A 20,438-nucleotide genomic window follows, 5' to 3' on the forward strand; every position below is an offset into this window, starting at 1 on the left:
AACGAAACTGATTTAGACAAAAAAGCGAGACAGTTCAGCGCTTCGTATGGTACTACCAGACAGCCAGGGCAGTACTAGACAAGGGAGTTAGCATATCGTTGGAATGACTGCTTTCCCAGAGGATAAAATCGCATGTGAAATGGCCATACCCGAGGATATGGGAGTTTAGGGGTATCAAGATCTTCAAGGGAGGGCATGGTCCTGGCCCCTTGGCCGTGGTCCTGGTCTTCATTGACAAGGGTTCGCGCCACGGTCGCGTGCGTGCACTACCACTACGGTCTGGAAGCTCAGGGGTTTGCAGATGGAGTCCGTAATTATCGGAGGAGTTTACCATCCAGAGTGGTACCAATTGCGGTTGCTGTCTGCTCCTGTTTTCCAGTTTTGCTTCTCTTGTGTTATCGGGTGAAGTAACCTTTTATCACTAGGGATACCAAGCACGTTTTCCCCTGGATGTTTTGTGAGGAGATGACCATAACTGGGTAGATGAAGGCATTGCAGAGCAATGATCCATCCCGTTGGAAATTGAAGCTTGTCATGCCACGTCTTTGAATATATGCGAGCATACCTATTAGGCAAGGTATATAGTTGCAAGTTCAGTGCTAAGACCTTAGGACTTCCAATTGGACGGAATGTTTGCCAAAGGGACAACTCTCTTGCTGGTCTACCTCTTCGGCGTGTGATTCTTCAGTTCACAATGTTCAAGCAGCCACTAGAACTATTATTGTATATGTTGAGTATTTTCGTTGACTGTTCTCTTCTGGACTTGTCCGTGTTTTGAATGCTGGAAAGAGAGGAGGCGTGCCGATCGCACCAACATAAACCTGTAATCCGGGATAGGAAGCAGGTGATGGGCAGTTGATGATGAGCGATCTCGCATCTGCCACGAGATATCGTGGGGGATCGACACAGGCAGACGAACGAGAAATATCACCGTTAGTCATCCCATCAGATAATACGCTGAGTAAAGCTTTAATCTGACGATTTGAGTGTCACTTTGCACCTGAACCAACATCTGTTTTCAAAGGAGAGTCGTTGACTAAAACAAGGCATATCAGGCGGAAATGACGCAAGTGGACTTCCCGAAAGAGATATATAAATCCCGAACACTCGCCGGTGGCTGTCTGACTGTCCTCTACAATACAATACTGGTTTGTTTGTTAGCTTGGTTCTTCGGTCATAGGTTGAGCTAGGGGGGTTTGAAATTCTTATTGGCGGCCTTCTGGCTTTCGTTTGAAGCAACTGACAATGACCAGGGCTTAGAATGCCACAGAAGCCTATTTTCTGTCTCTCTCCGTCTATTCCCAACGCTCCCTCTACCTTTCTCCGTCTCTCTCCAAGCCTTCAACTGGAAGATATAAGAGGGCAGTTACCGTCCGCTCGAAGCCCGAATGCTTTTCCACTCCTATTGGCATCGGAGAGTGGAGATGGGAGTCTTTCGTACCGAGCTAACAAACAAACCAGGGGTATATTGTATGCTTGATTCGAGGGCCAAGCAAGGACCCGAAGCCAGTGTACACTACTTACCGGCTAGACGATGCGTAACATGTAGCCGAAAATGGCGTTGTCGACCAACCAATAGTGCCAGTTTCAAAGGTCTGGTCTAGTTGATGTATTCACTCAGCTGAGGCCGTTCAAAGTAAAACGTGAAAAAAAAAATCAAAAAATCTCAAGGCGATGTGACTTTCTTGACTCTGGTTCAGCCAATCCCGCGAGACAGCTGTAACCATCACGCATTCTGTGAGGCACGAAGCGCCTCTGCGAGGTTCCTGACATGTGGCTTGACATACATGATGCAGATATGCCTTGTATAATCAGATGTCGTGGTGCGGCTACACATGATACTTTCCGTTAGTGTTGCGCTTCCGTTGGTCGTTGACGACGTCTTAGACATCAGTGAGACCAGATGGATGACAGACGGGAACTACCCCGAACTTTTGTGGGTCCTTCTAATCCGGAGCTAGGAGTGGGGCCCCGGGAAACTTCCCGTCCAGTGCGTCCCGTCCACCAAATAGCGTGGCCCGGCTCGCTCCGAGCAGGCCGCATGCATGGCCTGTCCCTCACCTTTTCAGCAGAGTTGTTGAATGGTTGTCAAACCAGACTGGCTCCAAATTACATATACCAAACAAAATATCAGATCAGTGTACCCAGTGCACTTGCAAATATCCGGAGTTATTAATAGTTGAGGAAGTGAGACCCCATGAGCTTGCCAAATTGTCAAAACTTGGGTTTTCATACCTGAACCAAAGGCGTTGAATGCTGATGACGGCATTGAGGGCGTTTTAGAACCGCACCTACGGTTATACGAGTGGTCTGGGATGGATTCCTTCAGCTTCAAATCACCAAGATATTGGCGCCCTGGTCTCTAGCTGTGGTCGTATTTTCCGTTTCGCATGCTCACTGGGGCGCACATCGTGTTCCGGTTAGGGATTATGGGTGAGGTAAGCCCATGATGCGCTCGTTGGCCGTTCCCATGGTTGCCTAGGTGTGCTGAAGAGCAGCTTGGCTTCAGTCTTGAAGAATATTGAGGCTATCATGACCAGATTCGGATTCGTTGATCACACCTGTTCTGTTGCCATACTGTGTCAAGCTGACCGCGAATAGGCAGACATTCAACGTTCCAAGCGCTGGCGCAGTGTTACCGCATATCTCCGGTGGTCTGGAAGTGTGTCAGCCTAGTCCCAAGTGCCTCGTGTGGGAATATATGGAAGAACAATGATTTGATACCAAACATGTGATGCCCTGTTTACGGACAGAAAATTCTCCTGACTGCTAAGGTCATCGTATATCCATGTATAACCCGCGGGTGACAGACTACTCAATCCTGCATTTCTGACCCCTCCATCAACCCCCTTGCTTCTCGACATCGGGGAAAAACACACCAAGGCAATTGACGTTGAAAGAATGTTGTGCAACTCTCCATGCTGCAGCAGTTGCTCAGGTGTGATACTGGTGTTGCCCCCCCCCCCCCCCCCCCCCCCCCCCCCCAAGTTGATGACTGCTCGCCATGGCTTTCGCTTCGATTGAAGACTAAAGATGATGTCCAGACAACCGTGATGGGAAAGGGATGGCATCTCTTCAAAACTCGCCCTGTCGGGCGGCGGCTGACGGACGATGACAACAATAACTGTGACCGAGGTGAGTTGAAGATGACGGGAGCATGGCGTACCCATACCCAATTCCAGCTAGGACAATAGCTGGGCCGCACAAAGTATAGCGGCGGGTGAGGCGGGACCTTGAAGAGGCAGCCCCAAGGGACACTACTGCATGCACCCTCAGCATCATGCGGTTAGTGTGCTGGGTACGAGCTGGGATATCGATATTTGCAGAGATGTCAAGGTGTTCATTTCAGAGGCGCTGGAGACACAGCCCATGCTCTTTGAGAAGGGCGCCGTGAAAAGCCGCAGTTGCCGTTGACAGCCATGTTGATGGGAGACTTGAATTCCAGGTCAGGAATCTGGAAAACAAAAACCTGGATTTGCGAATAACCGGGCAAGGGGACGGCTGCCGAAGTATTGAGTTCGTGATACCGACCGAAAGGAGAAGGACCCAGCAAAACTAACAAAAGCCTTGTGCGATGCCATCCGGTAGGTACATACAGACAAACATCTGATGCCTGGCCGGTGAGGGAAGACGAGTCGAGGATCTGAGATGCCTGCTGCCACTAGATCCTGCGCGGGCGGACACCGAGGGCGGGGGCTCGACGGTGCACGGGGCACGGGGCAGGGGAGGTCAAACGGCCTGGCCCAAGTCGAGTCTGGGGTAGTGACGTCCTCGTGGGGACAAAGGGATCCCCGTCCAAGTTGGGGAGCGCGCGCCTCGGGCTGATAAAACACGGGTACCAAGAATTAGGGGTCATCAAGGCGATGATGAAGAAGGGAAGGGCATGAGTTACGTGATGTACTTCATTTCTTGATCCATATTGCTTTCCTGTTGCCGAACAAGGTAGACGGGATCTTGGTATATGCTCAGTCCAGATGGTTGTTCAGTTGTCAAAGAATCGTGGTAGGTCCATGCTATCTTCACAGGCTTCTCCTTCCTCTCAAGCAGCATTTCGTAGAGGAAACATTGGGGTCGATTCATACCTATTTGATGAGGAAGGGATGGGCGAGGAAATCTGGTAGGTAGGTCTGGCGGCATCGCATCTGGACACGGCAGGAGCAAAAAGAACGGCCGGGGCCAAGCCTACGACTACCTACCGCTTCGAAGAGGAACCGTTGTACTTGATGGGCAGGAGTAAGAAAGAAATAATGCCGATCTGGCGCCTCTGGCAAGAGCAAACAATGAATCTCGCAGGTATGGCGCAAAGAGCCATTACTTGCCCGGCCTCTTAGAGGTCGCGGTAACACAACCGAACCATCACGATTTATCGACTCCACTGCATTTGGTCCCGTCTCCTGTTCATCCAAAGAGACGGGAGCCGGGGCCGGGGAAAGGTCGTCCGATAAGATGAAGAGCTGGCGTTTAGTTCTTGTCATCGTTTTTGATTCTTCCACGCGCTGAGGTCGAGCGTTTATCTAACAAAGGGCCGTGATCGGGTTATGCCAGCCGAAACTCTGGACGACATTCAGTAGTGCAGCGTGCCAGAGACGAGCGAATGACATGTCAGGCTAGAAAGGGGGCATCGCGATGATGCAACGGGACCGGTTGAGCAAGTAGAGCCAAGGACACTATGACGTGCATGGCACTGGACTACAAAGCCGCAGAGGTACCTGCGTGTCTTGTACCTTCCAAACATTCCAACCCCGAAAGCTGCGCTTGCGCTCCTGTCCCTTCCGGCTCGGCGAAGGAGGAAAATTGCGGATACGTTTGGCTGGTGCGTCGTTCTGTTTCGTGACTCAATCTCCATCAAAGTGGAAGGTGAAAATTCCACAGACAAATTCTGCAAAAATGTCGCGCGGGTTTTTGTGAATTCGGTATTTTCTGCAAAGCCCTGTTGTCCACTGTTGCCCTGCGCACCGCTGCACTTTGTCTTTCTTCGTCGGAGTTCCAGTGTCACAGTGTGTATTTCGCGGGTTTCTTTGGCCTTCTGAGGTCGGATTTGGCTCTGCTCCAGCGGGGGCATGTGGTTTGCGCTCTTGTACCGTTCGCACTTGGGGCAACAAGACCATTGATTGGCAGAGGAGACAGCAAAGGGGCTCCATGACAATGAAATTACGGTAATTTACACATTCAAGAGACCGTCGCCGAGCACCGTCATCGGGGCTTGACCAATCCCATGGCGCTTGATGTCCTCCCGTCCGGGGTACCGTAAGGATAGGCGGTCGGTAATCCGCTGTAACTGCGTAATGAACGGCACGCCCATTGTGGGCACAACCGGGGACCACCGCACACTCGAATGGGGTCCAAGGACCGCTGGGACCGACCTACGACACGGGAATATTGAATGGGGGAACGGCGTGAACGGGTTGCCGTCGAGGGGAGAGCAGCGAATGAACGAATCAAGGGCGGGAGCGAACCACTGCTGGATGCTCCTTATTTGTTCGAGTTGAGTTTAGCCCCGGCGTCAGTGACTCCATCCAGGTAAAGGGATTGTGTACCGCTACCGCTAGCGACGGGATCTGGGTGGCACTTGCACTTGCGACTGGAAAGCAGCGGGCGCCCAGTTCTAGTTTCCCACTTCCCATCGAAACACAGCGATTGTGAGGAAGGTACCGGCTGCCGTCACCATTCCTTTCTTTCGACTCCTTCCAGTCTTGAACACTCTTCGGTATCTCTTTCTGCACCTCTGACGTCCAAGCAGAGCAGGGTCAGATCGCATTACTTTGACCTCCTTCCCGTCTTGTCAAGGGTTGCCCACGCTTGACGGTTGATACCACCTATCCGTCACCTGTCGCTGCACCAATACCTCACTTCCACTTGGTTGCGGTTCACCTCGCACTGCACCCACCACGGCATTGCACATCAGGATTGGAATTTCGTCCAAACCAAGGAGCCGCGCTTCCACTTTCAACTGATCTTCCGCTTCCGCCCACCACCACACAACCACCCACTTAGGTTCAGCGAAGCGAACTGCGAAGCGGTAGAGGCACTTCAAGGAACCACCTCCTCCACCACTCACGCATAACCTGACATTTCCGCACCCGCATCGTACCGAGCGCCGACATCACCCTTTATTCCACCCACTCCGTCACTCGTCGGTGTCGTCTCGTCGTCTTTGCTGCTCTACCTTTTCCACTTATACCTCGACAACAACGGCAACTAGCTTTCTTCGACCGCCTGCCTGCTTGGAGATCGATCGCTCGCCCCCCCTCGCCTGCATCAATTTCTTCCCTATATCCCCCTGTCGACACAAAGACCGCCTGTGGTTGGTTCTGCTCTTCAATCCCGGGCTCACCGGCATTTGTTCTTAGGGACCTTCAACGCGTCGGCCTGGAATCGTCTCCTCTCGACTACTCCCACCACGCTTTTCTTCACCCTTATTCCTTTTATGCCATTCAAGAGATCTTCCGTCCGAACGACGCCGAGCACCTCCCGAATGTTCTAGCTTTGATACCCTACTTGCGCACCTTAGCCTTTACACGCCTACTCTACTCTGCGGTTACGCCCGAGTGTGCATCTTCGCAGATTCGCTCGGATATCACGGTCATCGGTTGTTCAGCCTTGATCTTCCCAGCTTGCAACGGCTTGTGGTGATCCACGACTCGTTTCTCGACTTGACGCGCTCGTCAACCGACCTACACCCATCCCCTCGTTCGTCTCCGACCCTCGTTCGACCCCGTCCTCTTCCCGATAGCCCCGTTCTCGAACCTGTCAATAACGTGGGACAGGGTTTTTCCGAGGCGATCGTTTTTAGACCAGGATAAGGGGTTTGGTGTTTGGAACGGCTATCCTGGAGCTCGAAATCAGGTCCCAAGGTTCTCGTCACGAGATTCGCCACAGTGGACGGTTAGTTGTCGTGGGACATTTCAACCTTCAGACAGGGACGTGTGCTTGCAAACTTGAAACTCGTGCTCTGGAAGCGATTTTGAAGACCGCGCTAAAGCATTGACGGCGAGCAATAACGTACCAGGTACCAGTTGGTCGTTGGGAAATAGACGAAGCGTCTCTTACAAGTGTGCATATTGCGCCTACCAAGAGTACATAACCTTTAACCGCGTTGCCTTAGTAAACGAGCAAAGCGCATAACGACTGTACATTTATCAGCGTGCCTTCTACATATCAGAAGCAGTGTGCCCACCGCGCCCGTTCAACCACCAGATCTGAACCGCAGGCCGGAATCGCACCGAGAGCATATCCCGATCACAACCTTTGATGGACGCCCAGCCGACAGCGGCTGAACTCAAGCATCATTATCAAGCGAACCTGTGGACGCGTCTACCCGCCGAACCTGCGCTATCGAAGACGACCTCGATTTACGGCCCTGAGTCTGCCGTCGCATACTTTCCCTCTCATCTCGAGCTCTTGCCGATTTTGCTCCCGCAGCACTTGAGCATCTCTCAGGACAGGCTCCAGTCCTACAGCAAGCTTGTGTCTTCTAGTCGAGGAGGCGGTAGTGGTGCGAACAACTTGCAATTGCCGACTGCGATTTCATTGACGCAATCTCAGCCTGCCGCGCGGTCGCAATCATCTTCCAAGGTGTCGACCACGGACGGCTTGCAGGGGAAGCTCAGCGTTCTGAGCTGTCATGGGAATAGGCCAGTCAAGCACACAGAAAACGCCGAACGTGCGCTTATAACATCCGCAAAGGAAATGTCGGTCAAGATGTCGGGAAAGAAACAACCAGATCAGAACGGCCCGCACGGCCTAGCTGCCCGACCGCCGCTCCCAACCGACCAGATGAATCACCTTCCAGCTACAGTAACGAGCTCGGTGCCATCCACGCCTCACCAACATGCTAGGAAATTCTCCTTCGAGTCCCGTGATCCATCCCCTGGCGCCACACAAAACCATTCGCCCCGTTCTGCGTATTCGGAGACGAATGGTAACGTTCCATCACTTCGGCCGCTGCCTCCCAGGCTAGGGGGCTGTCGCTTCGAGACCGCCATTCCATTCTCTAGACGACGAATGCCATACAGTATCGGAGCGGATAGACTGGACCCCGTTGATCCCGACAAGATTAAGAGCAGGTTATCAGAGGACCATGAGGCGAAGCTCACAACGACCCTGCGCGAGCTTTATGACAGCCTAATACCGACTCCAGAGGTGGAGCGTAAGAGGAAAACGCTGGTCAAAAAGCTGGAAAAGATACTCAATGACGAGTGGCCTGGGCACGACATTCAGGTACACCTTTTCGGATCCTCAGGCAACCTGCTGTGTTCTGACGACTCTGACGGTTGGTCCACCCTTACGCGCTATATGGCTGAGTCCGAGTGCTGACATTTGGTAGTTGATATCTGCATCACAACTCCATGGAAAGAATTGGAGAGCGTCTGCATGATTGCTGAGTTGCTTCATAAACGTATGTCTTCCCGCTTTCCTTGGAACAACGTGTCTGCGGTTCAAGTACTGATTCAGTCCTTACAGATGGCATGGAGAAGGTCGTTTGTGTCTCATCAGCAAAAGTACCAATCGTTAAGATATGGGATCCCGAACTACAACTAGCTTGTGATATGAATGTCAACAATACGTTGGCACTGGAGAATACCAGGATGGTGCGTACGTATGTCGAAATCGACGAACGTGTGCGGCCTTTGGCCATGATCATCAAGTATTGGACAAGGAGGAGGATAATAAATGATGCTGGTCAGTCGCCCTGTGTCCGTTCTTTGTCATGCATTCGCTTACCTTTTTACAGCATTTGGTGGCACGCTCAGCTCGTATACATGGATATGCTTGACTATTGCATTTCTACAACTACGAGACCCTCCAGTTCTCCCAGCGCTTCACCAAAAAGACAACCTGAAGCTTCTCAGGCCAGATGGGACAAAGAGTGATTTTGCTGATGACATCGACAAGTTGCGTGGGTTTGGGGACAAGAACGAGGATAGCCTGGCGGTTCTTCTCTTCAAATTCTTCCGATTTTACGCACACGAGTTCGACTACGACAAGTACGCATTGTCAATACGAACCGGCAAGCTACTGAGTAAGGTTGAGAAACGCTGGCATATTGGGGTTAACAACATGCTCTGCGTGGAGGAGCCGTTCAACACCATGCGCAATCTTGGAAACACAGCCGACGACACGTCTTTCCGGGGTCTCCATATGGAGCTACGTCGGGCATTTGAACTGATTGCCGACGGCAAATTCGAGGAATGCTGTGAGCAATATGTCTTCCCGAAGGAGGAGGAAAGGACAATCTTCCAGAAGCCAGCGAGTACATCAAGACCAATCTTGGTTAGAAGCTCTTCGCAGACGCACTCGAGTCGTAACCCTCGGAACGGCGGCTTTCGAAACGCTCGACAGTTCAATCGGAACGGGAACGGGAACTCCGGTCGCCGGGGCTCATCGAGCGTAGCACACGATCCTAATTCAACTTATGTGCAGGCTGGAGTTCCAGGGCCGATGGGTGCTCCAGAGTTTCTGCAATGGTATCACCAACATGGGATACCTGCGGAGGTTTACGCATCCCAGCTCAACGCATTGGCTCAACAGCAACAGCAGCACCAGCAGCAACAAGATAATATCCGGTATCAGTTGTTTGCACAATCACAACAGATCAATCAACAGCAGTTGCTCGCCCATGCTAATAGGACGAGAACAGGCGGCTCGCAGAATACCGATAGGTCTCGGACGAACTCTTTTGACAATCTTCCAACAAGTCCTCCAGTGCGGCCTGAACAACTACTCTACGGGTACGCATTCCCGTTGCAGAATCATCCCTATTACCACCCCGCACTACAGACATATCCGTCTTCCCCTGTGACGGCAGCTGCAACAGCTGGTGGAGGGTCCGAGTATAGGCGAAGCCTTCATCGTAATTCTGCGGCTAATGAGTCTGGTGCTTCTTCTGGTAGCGGTACGCTCAGGTCGCAATCCCAGCCAGCAGCAAGGACCCCTACGGCCTCTAGTCAGAACATGACGGGTTATCTCGGGACGAGTCAGCCTTCAGTTGGAATTCCCATCCCATTCCCGCGAATGGCAATGCCCCATTACATGCCAGACGAAGCGATAGATTCGGATATCGATCTTGCGTCAGCCAACAGTGTGACCGATTCTCCGCCTGAGGATGATGGTTCGCGATACAACCACTATTTCATGCATGGAGGCTCTAGCCCCGTCACGAACGGTACTCACGGCATCATACCCTCCCTCGGTGAACTGACGCTCGGCAATGAGACTCGCCACCGACTATCGAGTGACCAGCTGCCTCAGTCGGTCCTTGATAGAAGAATGAAGCGCACCTCGCGGTCTCCCTCGCCTTTAGGCCACAGCAGGACTCCATCGGCTGGGAATGGTTTTGCGCCGTCAGCGCCTGTTTCGCAAACCAATGGCAAGCTCGCTCCCAGTCGTGGGCCCCTCATTGTCAACGGCTCGATGGGCAAAACCAAACCTGCTGCCAGTGTCTCTCGCCAACCACCACCAGTCGCAGAGCCTGCGGTACCGGAAGATGCGCCTTATGAGAATCCTCTCTATATCCACCAAGGATTCTACAATGGCGGGTGGGCCGACCCGGCCAACTTTCACTTACCCACTGCTACTGGACACAACCCAGCTCAGTTCCCGGACCGGCCGGTAATTGTAAATAGTACTACAGCTACCCGGTCTCCATCCAAGAACATGGGGGACGCATCATTCCAACAGCGCATCGCAATGGCCAACAGTTTCCATCCTGGCATTCCATACGCGCCTATGGCTAACGATACCACTGCGTCGCCTGGATTGTCTCCTCCGAATGGTGATCGTATGAGACCCATAGCTCGCCAACAGCAGAACGGGATAGCGCCACTTGAGCTTGCTGCTGGTAGCTTTGGCGTCGCTCAAGATTTGCAGCATCTCTCACCGGTATATGAGGCGCGAACGCCATCGCCCACCCTCACGCGAAAATATGAATCCTCACTGCCTGTTTCCACGCCAGCCCATGAGCCTGCACACGGCCAGACTCGCTCAGAACGTTCCGATAACTGGAGATCAGGACACAAGACATCTCCGGTGAAATCTCCACCAGCAGGTCCTGCAGCAAAACCTGACTCTGTGACCCGCTCACCAGTTCTAGATCAGCGAAGTAATGGAACTTCCAGGGGCAATGGACACATGCGGAACGGGAACAAGGGTCAGAATGAGGGGCTCAGTGACTGGCAAAAGTCTAAGCCTCGGAAGAAGGGCATGGCTGATTTGAAACATGTGGCGAACACTTTTGCCCAAAGCGAACAGTTACCCAAAAATGACGGGGAGCGAAGAGGCGGTTGATCAATCAACGTGCGCGGCATAGTGAATTGGGATGATCCTCCGTTCCATTCTGTCGGACGAAGATTAGCCGCGTGTTGCATCCGAGCATTCGAAATCTGGGACGATGGCTTTCTTGGATACGTATCCTTGTCTGGGTTCGTCCATCGGAAGTTTAGGCCCTATATTGGACATCTGGTTCAGGATTATAAACATAAGCTCGGATGGCACATGCTGCTTGGTGGAAGATCGACCTCCTCGTCATTTTCATGTTGCTGCTGGTCAACGACTAAGCTCAGCTATGGAGCCTCTTATGGATGGTCGCCGCTCCGACCACCCTTGGAAATTCACAACACCACTGGAGACTGGCAGGCTCTTCCGACAGGCAGTTGTCTTCCACAAACGGGTCATCTACCTACAGTCTTCCAAACTGGCGGATACATCAGCATTAAGCGTCTTTATTTCATTTCATAAAAGCGAAACGACTAGGTTGCATCATTTACAGTCCTAAGACGGACCGATGAACTTGGTTCGGATAGGGAGGGTCTGTTCGGCCATGCTTGGCCCTTTTTAATGTCATTCCTGTCATCGTTGGTATCGGTTGGCTTGGGCCATATACACTGCATTTCACACATTCGAACGCATTTACAGAGGAGCGTCTCTCTTAAACATGGCGGGCAGGCGGAAAGCTTAAAGGTTATAGCACAGGGTTCAAAACTTCATTTGGGATCATGCTGTGGCTTCTTTTGTTTGTTTGTCGACGCATCATTGACCGGCCTGAATGATATCATTGCTTTATCTGGGGGACTTTTTCCTTCCCTTTCCTCGCTCAACACCATCTCTCCCTCTCTTCCCTCTTCCTCGGAAAGTTTCATTTATTTTACCGCAAAACTCACCCCTCAAGACGAGGGGCTTCCTGCCCGTTATTTTTAGGGACCTACTTCCGGTGGGACATGTTGACTGCATCGAAATGGCGCGGAGTCTCTCGGAGACCAGACCGATTCTGAAGCTCGGGCTCGCCATCCTTCCTTCATACTTCATAAAGGATGCTGTCAGCAATTCACCCATTCGGAACTCGGGAAGCAGGGAACTGGGGGGAGACGTCGCTTGCATACGGAAAAAAGCGAACAGAAAAAAAAAGGAGGGCATCGAACGGCTACGAAGAGAAAGGGGAAGAGGATATAGCAAGTTTTCGGGTTATTTCATTGTTTCTTTTTCTTTCCCTACGCACACTTGTTTGGTTTCACATTTGATACCAGAGTATACTAGAAGCGAACGACCAAGACCGTCGCATAAAGTTTGATTAGATCATGGAAAGGGAGTGTGGCACAGGGGGTTGTGTGTTTTTTCTTATTTTACATTAAAGAAAGGGATGATTGGTTGAATTGATACAAGCAAATCTGGGGATGGATGGATGGTTATGGTTCATTGGGTTATACTGGTCTGGTCTGGTTTGGTTTCTGGCTTTCGGTTTCTGGGTCAGCTTTGCAATGCGAACATGTAAAAAGAATAAAGAAGACGAACGACGAAGACGAAGGAGAAAGCATAAGATAAAAGTACCTAGTCAAAAAGCAATCATAAAAAACGCAAGAAAAAAATGGTAAAAAATATCAAAATCTTCCAAAATCTTTTTTTCCCTTACCTTGTTGTTCTGTGTGTCTGTGGTTTGAAGTTTCCTGTCATCACAGATTTGTCTAAAGATATCATCAGCAGGAAAAACGGACACCAAAAGGAAATATCATCTGTATCTCGTCACACAGATGACAGGCACAGTCACATTTTGTACACCCTTGCCATCACCAGCTACATACATAGCCTGCGATTTTCTTCAGCAGATTAGCTGAATCACATAGACAATCCCCCATTATCATAATTCTCATTATTGTGGTTCATCCTACAGAAAATGAGGTAAATCTGACCCTTTCCAGACACTAAAACGTTCAAACTCACCCTGAGCTCCCTCCAAGGTGTCGTTTGGTTTACTTTAATAAACCTGAGAATCAACACGTCGCCTCCAACAAGATCTAGTTCGAATACTTTCCCAGTAGAACTATACCATTGTAGAAACATTTATGGTGCAGAGGTATATGAAGAGCCAAGCTCCATCAAGATATTATAACATCGATGGATTTTGATCGGTGCCCATGAAGCCTATGCTAACCTGACTGTAAAGCACTTTAGCAAAAACCCCTGTGATATTCCATCCCCATGATTATCGTGAACCATGGCCCTTTGTGTTCTGTTTTCCTTTCTTGTTCTGTGATCCTTCTCTTTCATGGACTTCCTGTCACTGTGCCTTAGGAGAGAGAAATGAATGGCGTATGGAATAGAACGTGCATGTGGGAAAAAAATAAAAAAGAGAGACAATGCTCGCTCCGAAAACTCCACCCCACCCACGTATAGCTGAGCGCCTAGGGCTATACTCACCACCTCAAACGACCCAGTAAACATCCACCTGGATGCGCTTGATATGGTTGGCCCAACCTGGGAACCTCGCCTTGGCCCAGACAGTGACCACATCACCGAGCTTCAAATCCCGTACGAACTTTCCGTCGCCGGTGGCCTGGCCGCGGCCGATTTTGGGCAAGGGGTTTTCCAGCATGCCCTCCTCACAACCATGGCCGGTGTCGAAAAAATCAGCGCTCGACGTGTCGTCGGTCCACTTCCACTCTACCTCGTATTGGTGGTATGTTGAATTAGCCACCTCGTTGCACTGGATCATAGTATCTGGCTCAGCAATGAGCGGAAAGTCGAAAGTGTGCGGTCCCTGCAGATGGCGATCGCCCTCAGCCTCGGGATCAACCTCGTGCACTCTGGGAATAAGAGTGGAGAGAGTCTGCGGATCAAATGTCGGCTGGTCAATGCCGTCCTTGGTTTGGAGACACCTTTCGAGGCCGACATCGAACCAGGTGTAAGACTGATTGTAGGTCCGGCGGTGGCCTTGCCCGCCCCAGCCTTGGTCGTGGGAGACGATGGTGAACTTGATTTTGCGGCATGGGTGGCTGAGGGTGGGGGATATGCGGGACTGATAAGCGTCGACGGGGAACTCTTTGGGCTCGCGAGGAATGGGCTCAAGCGGGGCTTCGCGGTTGCGGTCATGTTTGAAGAACGAAGAAGGCGGCTTGACGAAACCAAGGGGAAGCGTGCGCAGCTGTTTGTCAAAGCATGAACAGGTTAGTATAAGGGGCGAGACCCAACAGGACGGGGGTACCCAGACTCACCAAGAAGACGTTCTCCGAGTTGGGGTCTCCCGCGTGGACAACCCTTTCTGTTTGGGGCCAACTACTGTAGTCGATGAGGGTCGATGCATGGGGCCAGTACTCGGCATGATCGATGACACTGTTAATAATCTCAGGTGGCAGTTGAAGAGCCCTTTCCAGCATCGCCCTCACGAAGATTACCTCCATGGCGGTAGGTTGGTAAGGGTTTGCGGTACGATCGATTACATCTTGCTCTTTGGGCGCGGAGTCATCCGCACTCGGCGGGTTGACCATGTTTAGGGCGAGTGTTTTGAATATGGAGGACAGAAATTCCATGGCCTCGAAGAGTGTTCGGGGCTGTTGACTATTTAACGTTTTTGGGAACCTCGAATGTGATAACCTGAAAGGGCGGCAAGATATCGGAGCACAATAACAGTCAAGTGACTAGGCAACAGATGGAAGACAACAAGATAGCACTAGGATTGCGGTGGTGAATGTCCAACTAACGATAAACGGTGAATGGAAGCCTACGCCAAGAACGACAGACCGTCAAGGTTCTGGAATCCGTGAAGGGTTGTTGTTAGTCGACGTGGTGCATTAGAACCGACAACCGCGGTGCGGTGTTGTAGCAGCTGGACGGTCATGTGGGGCATGACATCACCCTTGTACCCCGCAATTGTCCCGTCTTGGGGCACATTGGCGCCAGACAGGCGTGACAGGGGACTTCCCGCTGGCCTCCGGATGGTCGCAGTGCAGTGGACTCACAGGGGTCCGGCAATCACTCTAAACACACCCTGAGGGTGCATAATGTCGCAACATCCCGCGCCCGGGCAGCACGTGAAATGACGACTTATATTAGCGCCGTCGAGATTTCTCAGAACACTGCAACAATGTCCCAAATCCCGATCGTGATGAAGGCAGAATGGGGTTAAGCGAGGGCCTGTGGATTTGCCGCAACCTCTTTTATGATTCCCCGGATTCGAGGGCATCCAATTCAATTTCGTCTTGGCCCCCGAACTGGGCAACTGGGATTACCAAGCTCCATTCCCTCCCCACCATGAGCTCCGGGTTCGCAGTTTTGAGACTCACCTTTGTAAGGTAAAATTACAAACATTGATCATCCCGTCACCTTCGCGCTACAACATTTGTTCCTCTTCGTGTCTGCCTTTGTCTACCGGCGGTAGCAACGTCCTCCTGATTAAAGACAGATCATCACCATGCGGTCACAGAAACAGATCGCCGCGTCACTGCGGAGGGCTTCGGCAGCCTTGTCCCACGCATCTTCCAACTCCGCGACGTCACAATCGTCCAGAACTGGTGTGGTAGCTGGACTGCGGTTATCTCGACCTCAACCACAACAGCAACGATGCCTACACGAACAGGCGCCCCGGCGTAGCGGTGCTTCCAACCCAGCTATGGCCTTCCCATGCCTTGACGCCCTCGAAACCCGGTCCGAAACCCTCAAGAAGCGCTCCGACTCGAGCGGCCCTGAGCCATCCTATGTTGCCGGTGCCACACAGACCTTCCATTGCGACGATCCCCTACTTCTCGACTGGGGTGGCATGCTCCCCGAGTTCGACATGGCCTACGAATCGTGGGGCGAGATGAACGCCGACAAGTCCAACGTTATCTTATTACACACGGGTCTTTCAGCCTCATCCCACGCCCACTCGACGCCAGCCAACCCCCAGCCCGGATGGTGGGAGAAGTTCATCGGGCCCGGCCTGTCCCTCGACACCGACAAATACCACATAATTTGCACGAATGTCATCGGCGGCTGCTACGGCTCAACGGGACCGAGTAGCATCGACCCGGCCGATGGCCAGCGGTATGCCACCAGGTTCCCCATACTTACGCTGGAGGATATGGTGCGGGCCCAGTTCCGTCTGTTGGACAACCTGGGAGTCAACAAGCTGTACGCTAGTGTAGGGTCCAGTATGGGCGGCATGCAATCGCTCGCTGCCGGCGTGCTATTCCCCGAACGTGTTGGACGGATCGTCTCCATCAGTGGCTGCGCCCGGAGTCACCCATACAGCATTGCGATGCGTCACACACAGCGACAAGTCCTCATGATGGACCCCAACTGGAACCGAGGATTCTACTATGACAACGTCCCTCCACACGCTGGCATGAAGTTGGCGCGCGAGATTGCGACCGTCACGTACCGGTCAGGTCCGGAGTGGGAGCTGAGATTCGGCCGTAGGAGGGCAGATCCCAGCAAGCCACCCGCTCTTTGCCCGGACTTCCTTATCGAGACCTACCTGGACCACGCGGGAGAAAAGTTCTGCCTGACCTACGACCCCAACAGTTTGCTGTACGTCAGCAAGGCCATGGATCTCTTCGATCTTGGTCAATCATGCCAAAAGGCGGCGGCCGTCAGACGGGCTGAGCGGTTGGAGTCGATCAAAAAGGGAGTGTACGCATCGAATGGAAACGCGTCCTGCAGTTTGACGCTGCCGGACAAGCCCTACGAGGAGCAAGTCGAGTCTGCAGGCGAGGTACAGCCCGATAGCAAGTCGGCCGCCCGGTCAGACTCGTCCAACAAGCCACCCGAGGATTTGATCCAGGGTTTGTCTGCCTTGCGGGACCACCCGGCGCTGGTCATGGGTGTGGCCAGCGATATCCTGTTCCCGGCATGGCAGCAGCGCGAGATTGCCGATGCGCTGAGGTTGACCGGAAACCGGAACGTGGCGCATTACGAGCTGAACGAAGAGCAGAGCATGTTTGGTCATGACACGTTCTTGTTGGACGTGAAGAATGTGGGAGGAGCTATCAAGAACTTTTTGCAATAAGTCAATACCTACGTGGGGAAAGTTGTATAATACCAGGGATTTAACTTTCAAACGTGGAGGAAGCTACAGTAATAGAAGCAGAAAGCGAAACGGGAATCACAGACCCTGAGCCATACCACACGCAAGCACATCTCTCTCCCCTTCTTGTCGGCCGGCCATTGCGTCATGATCCGCAAAAAGTAATCAATGGTTATATGATCAGTAATCAATCACAGACAAGCTGCCGCCGAAGTAAGCTGCAAAGCTGTTAGTGTTACCTTGCCTTTTGGTCGTCGACAAAGAAACCCGATTTGATTCATCGGGCGTTACGACCCAAAGATCACCAATTGCACCACCATTGATCGGGGATAAGAGCATCATGGGCAAGTAGAGTAAGTTATCGGATTTAAACTCTCTTGACTACTGTCATCGTCATAAACATGCCCAAGAGCCACCACGACGGTATTCCGCGGACCGTAAATCCCATGTGTATATTATCTGGAGCCATCACAACTCCGTCCTTACGAACGTGGAGAAACATCACTTCCAGTCACGTCGCTCAAGACACATCCATGTCTAGTGTCTTCCAGCTCACCCGACTTCAAAGCTACTATAAAATGCCCCCGACAACGTACCAAAAGCTCCTCAACAAGCACGTCCTCGTCATCGGCGTTTCTTCCGGCCTAGGCGCCGGCGTCGCCGAAGCCTCTCTGGAATCCGGAGCCTTCGTCACCATCGCCTCCTCTCAATCCATAATCGACGCCACCATCGACCGTCTTCGCGAACTTTACCCAGAGTTTGATTCCAAGGTCCAGAGGATCGCCGTTGATCTTTCTGCTTCTTCTTCATCCTCCTCGCAGCACTCTGGGGCAGAGGCAGAGGCAGAGGCAGAGGCAGAGGCAGACACAGACTCGGACACAGCCCTCGAACAAAAACTCCACCACCTTTTCGTTACCACACCCACTTTACACTCCTCCTGCTCCGAATCTGGAATCTCAAACCCGAACCCCAAAAAGGTCAACCACGTAATCCTCACAGCCGCCGACCCCCTTTCCGTCCACCCCCTTTCTTCCCCAAGTGGTCTAACCCCCTCCACCATTTCAACAGCAACCCACTTCCGCCTCACCCTCCCGCTCCTCCTCGCCAAGGTTTCTCTGCAACACCTCCCCGCATCCACTACCTCTTCCCTAACCCTCACCTCCGGCACCCTAGCCAAAAAGCCCTCACCTGGTTGTGCGTTGCTCAGTTACTTCGCCGGCGGGTTGATCAGCCTCACTAAGGCGTTGGCGCTGGAGATGAAGCCCGTGAGGGTGAATGTGGTCAGGGCTGGGTTTGTCGATACGGGGTTATGGAGCGATAGTTTGGGGAGGAGGCGAGGGAGGAGATGATGAAGGGTGTTAGAGAAAAGGTGTTGACGGGATGGGAGGGACGGGTGGAGGATGTGGTGGAGGGGTATATGTGGTTGCTCAGGGACGGGAATGCGACGGGGGCTGTGGGGGGGAGTGATGGGGGGTTGCTGGTTGTTTAGTGTTGGCTATCGATCAGAGAATCAGACTTTATTCCATGTCCTTCTCGCCGCTTGGCGTACAGGTTGTGTAGATGCCCCATTGGGAATGTTTTGATACTGTCATGATCTTTAGGGGCCATCCGTGTCCACGGCAACGAGCGGCCAGTAGTGGAGAAAGCAGCCCGGGTTTATTGTCATCCACAGGACGTTGCAACGCTGTGCCAGTGAGATTTGTCCCCCCCCCCCAATCGGTTTCCCGGCACATGGCACTGTCAATATTTAAAGGGATCATAGAAGGAAGCTGGTGGAAGCTTGAGTGAATAAAATCAATCGATTCCAACTCTTGATCACAATCTTTCGTGTCTGACAAAAGAAGAGTTGAAAAGCAATAACAGTCCAGAATTGAAAAATGGTCAGTGTCAAATTCATCATGGAAATGATAGCGCTGACTGAGCACTAACACTTCGCACAGGGCAGCACCGCCGCGCGAACATACCTGGCTTTTCACCACAACGCCAAGCTCTACAAGCTCTCAACTGTAGTCTCGGCAATCAAGCCCTTTTCTGCCTTGGAAGAAGCCAACAAGCTTCTCTTCAAGAAAGGCAAGGACGATGAGTCGAAAAGCTCAGATGATGAGTTCGCCATAGTGGCCGAGAAGACCATCTTTCACCCACAAGGAGGCGGTCAACCCTCTGATGAAGGCGTCATGACCAAGTGCAATGACAGTGTCTTCCGCGTGAGCATGGTTCGGATGGACGCCGTGAACGACGGACAGGTCCTCCATTTTGGTCGCTTCGACTCTTCCTCCTCTGCCAACAAGTTCCAAGTAGGCGACACAATCGAACAATCCATCGACATCGACAAACGTCTCTTGTACTCCCGCCTACACACGGCGGGTCACGTCCTAGGCGCTGCGGTCCGGCACTTGCTCGAGAAGGAGATTCCCGGGTTCGACGAGCTGAAGGCCTCGCATTTCCCAGACATTGCAGGATGCGAGTTTCAGGGCTCGATTGAAGGGAAATGGAAGGAGCCGATCCAGCAGAAGGTGGACGAGTACATTGACAAGGCGATGCCGGTCGAGGTGGATTTCTGGGACGAGGAGGATTTCAGGAAGAACGGGCTGGAGAGGCTTATTCCCGACCGGAGCTTGGCGCCGCCGGGGGAGAAGTTCAGGGTGGTCAAGATTGCGGGCGCCGAGGTGTATCCGTGCGGCGGGACGCATGTTGATACCACGGATTTGTGCGGGAAGACGACGGTGAAGAAGATTTCGAGGAGTAAGGGAACTTCGAGGGTGTCTTATAACGTGGACTGAGGAGCCTTGGCCTTGTTCAAATCATCATCTTGAGGAGAAGGGGGAAGTCCATTAATAGAGAATTTTTGCTGTTGGTTTCCTAGGTGCAGCGTCCTGTCGTGACATCAGTGTTGTAGAATAGAAGGGCACAAGAAAGGAAACTATTCCATGAGGGTTGAGTCCGTAGATATAAGGGCTATTGTAGAAAGAGTCAGACACGGATCCGTAGGCCAAGAAGTGTTGAATGAGGGGCGACGGGAACTGGAATGAAGCAAACAGCAGTGCCTGCCGAAAGTTTCGCGACATTGGTCAACACCTGCATTCGTACTTGATAGCAAGTACAACCTCAAAGAGCCTGAGGATGTGACTGCCCAACTTCAATCATCCACGGAAATTGCGTGATGAGA

The 20,438-nt window shown here is 52.2% G+C and overlaps 4 protein-coding genes across 4 annotated transcripts; 3 read left to right on the forward strand and 1 right to left on the reverse strand.

The window, feature by feature from the left end:
- Positions 1 to 7,251: 7,251 nt before the first annotated feature.
- On the forward strand, positions 7,252 to 12,869 carry SMAC4_01232 (uncharacterized protein; the record flags this gene model as incomplete). Its single annotated transcript, XM_066089556.1, has 4 exons — positions 7,252 to 8,272; positions 8,327 to 8,398; positions 8,464 to 8,682; positions 8,735 to 12,869. The coding sequence occupies 4 exons, from the start codon at positions 7,252 to 7,254 to the stop codon at positions 11,284 to 11,286; spliced, it is 3,864 nt and encodes a 1,287-aa protein (XP_065945821.1). The 3' UTR covers positions 11,287 to 12,869.
- A 211-nt stretch (positions 12,870 to 13,080) lies between these two features.
- SMAC4_01231 (uncharacterized protein) lies at positions 13,081 to 15,329 on the reverse strand. Its single transcript, XM_003352348.3, has 2 exons — positions 14,484 to 15,329; positions 13,081 to 14,413 (listed from the first exon to the last, which is right to left on the reverse strand). Exons 1-2 carry the CDS (start codon positions 14,796 to 14,798, stop codon positions 13,694 to 13,696), a joined length of 1,035 nt encoding a protein of 344 aa, XP_003352396.2. The 5' UTR covers positions 14,799 to 15,329; the 3' UTR covers positions 13,081 to 13,693.
- Positions 15,330 to 15,468: 139 nt separating this feature from the next.
- SMAC4_01230 (uncharacterized protein) lies at positions 15,469 to 17,360 on the forward strand. Its single transcript, XM_003352347.2, has one exon. It carries the CDS (start codon positions 15,680 to 15,682, stop codon positions 17,252 to 17,254), a length of 1,575 nt encoding a protein of 524 aa, XP_003352395.1. The 5' UTR covers positions 15,469 to 15,679; the 3' UTR covers positions 17,255 to 17,360.
- Positions 17,361 to 17,850: 490 nt separating this feature from the next.
- On the forward strand, positions 17,851 to 20,052 carry SMAC4_01229 (uncharacterized protein; the record flags this gene model as incomplete). The annotated part of the gene is made up of 2 exons (XM_003352346.1): positions 17,851 to 18,543; positions 19,213 to 20,052. 2 exons carry the CDS (start codon positions 17,851 to 17,853, stop codon positions 20,050 to 20,052), a joined length of 1,533 nt encoding a protein of 510 aa, XP_003352394.1.
- Positions 20,053 to 20,438: the final 386 nt, after the last annotated feature.

Source organism: Sordaria macrospora, chromosome 1 (assembly GCF_033870435.1).
Source record: "Sordaria macrospora chromosome 1, complete sequence".
Taxonomy (NCBI): domain Eukaryota; kingdom Fungi; phylum Ascomycota; class Sordariomycetes; order Sordariales; family Sordariaceae; genus Sordaria; species Sordaria macrospora.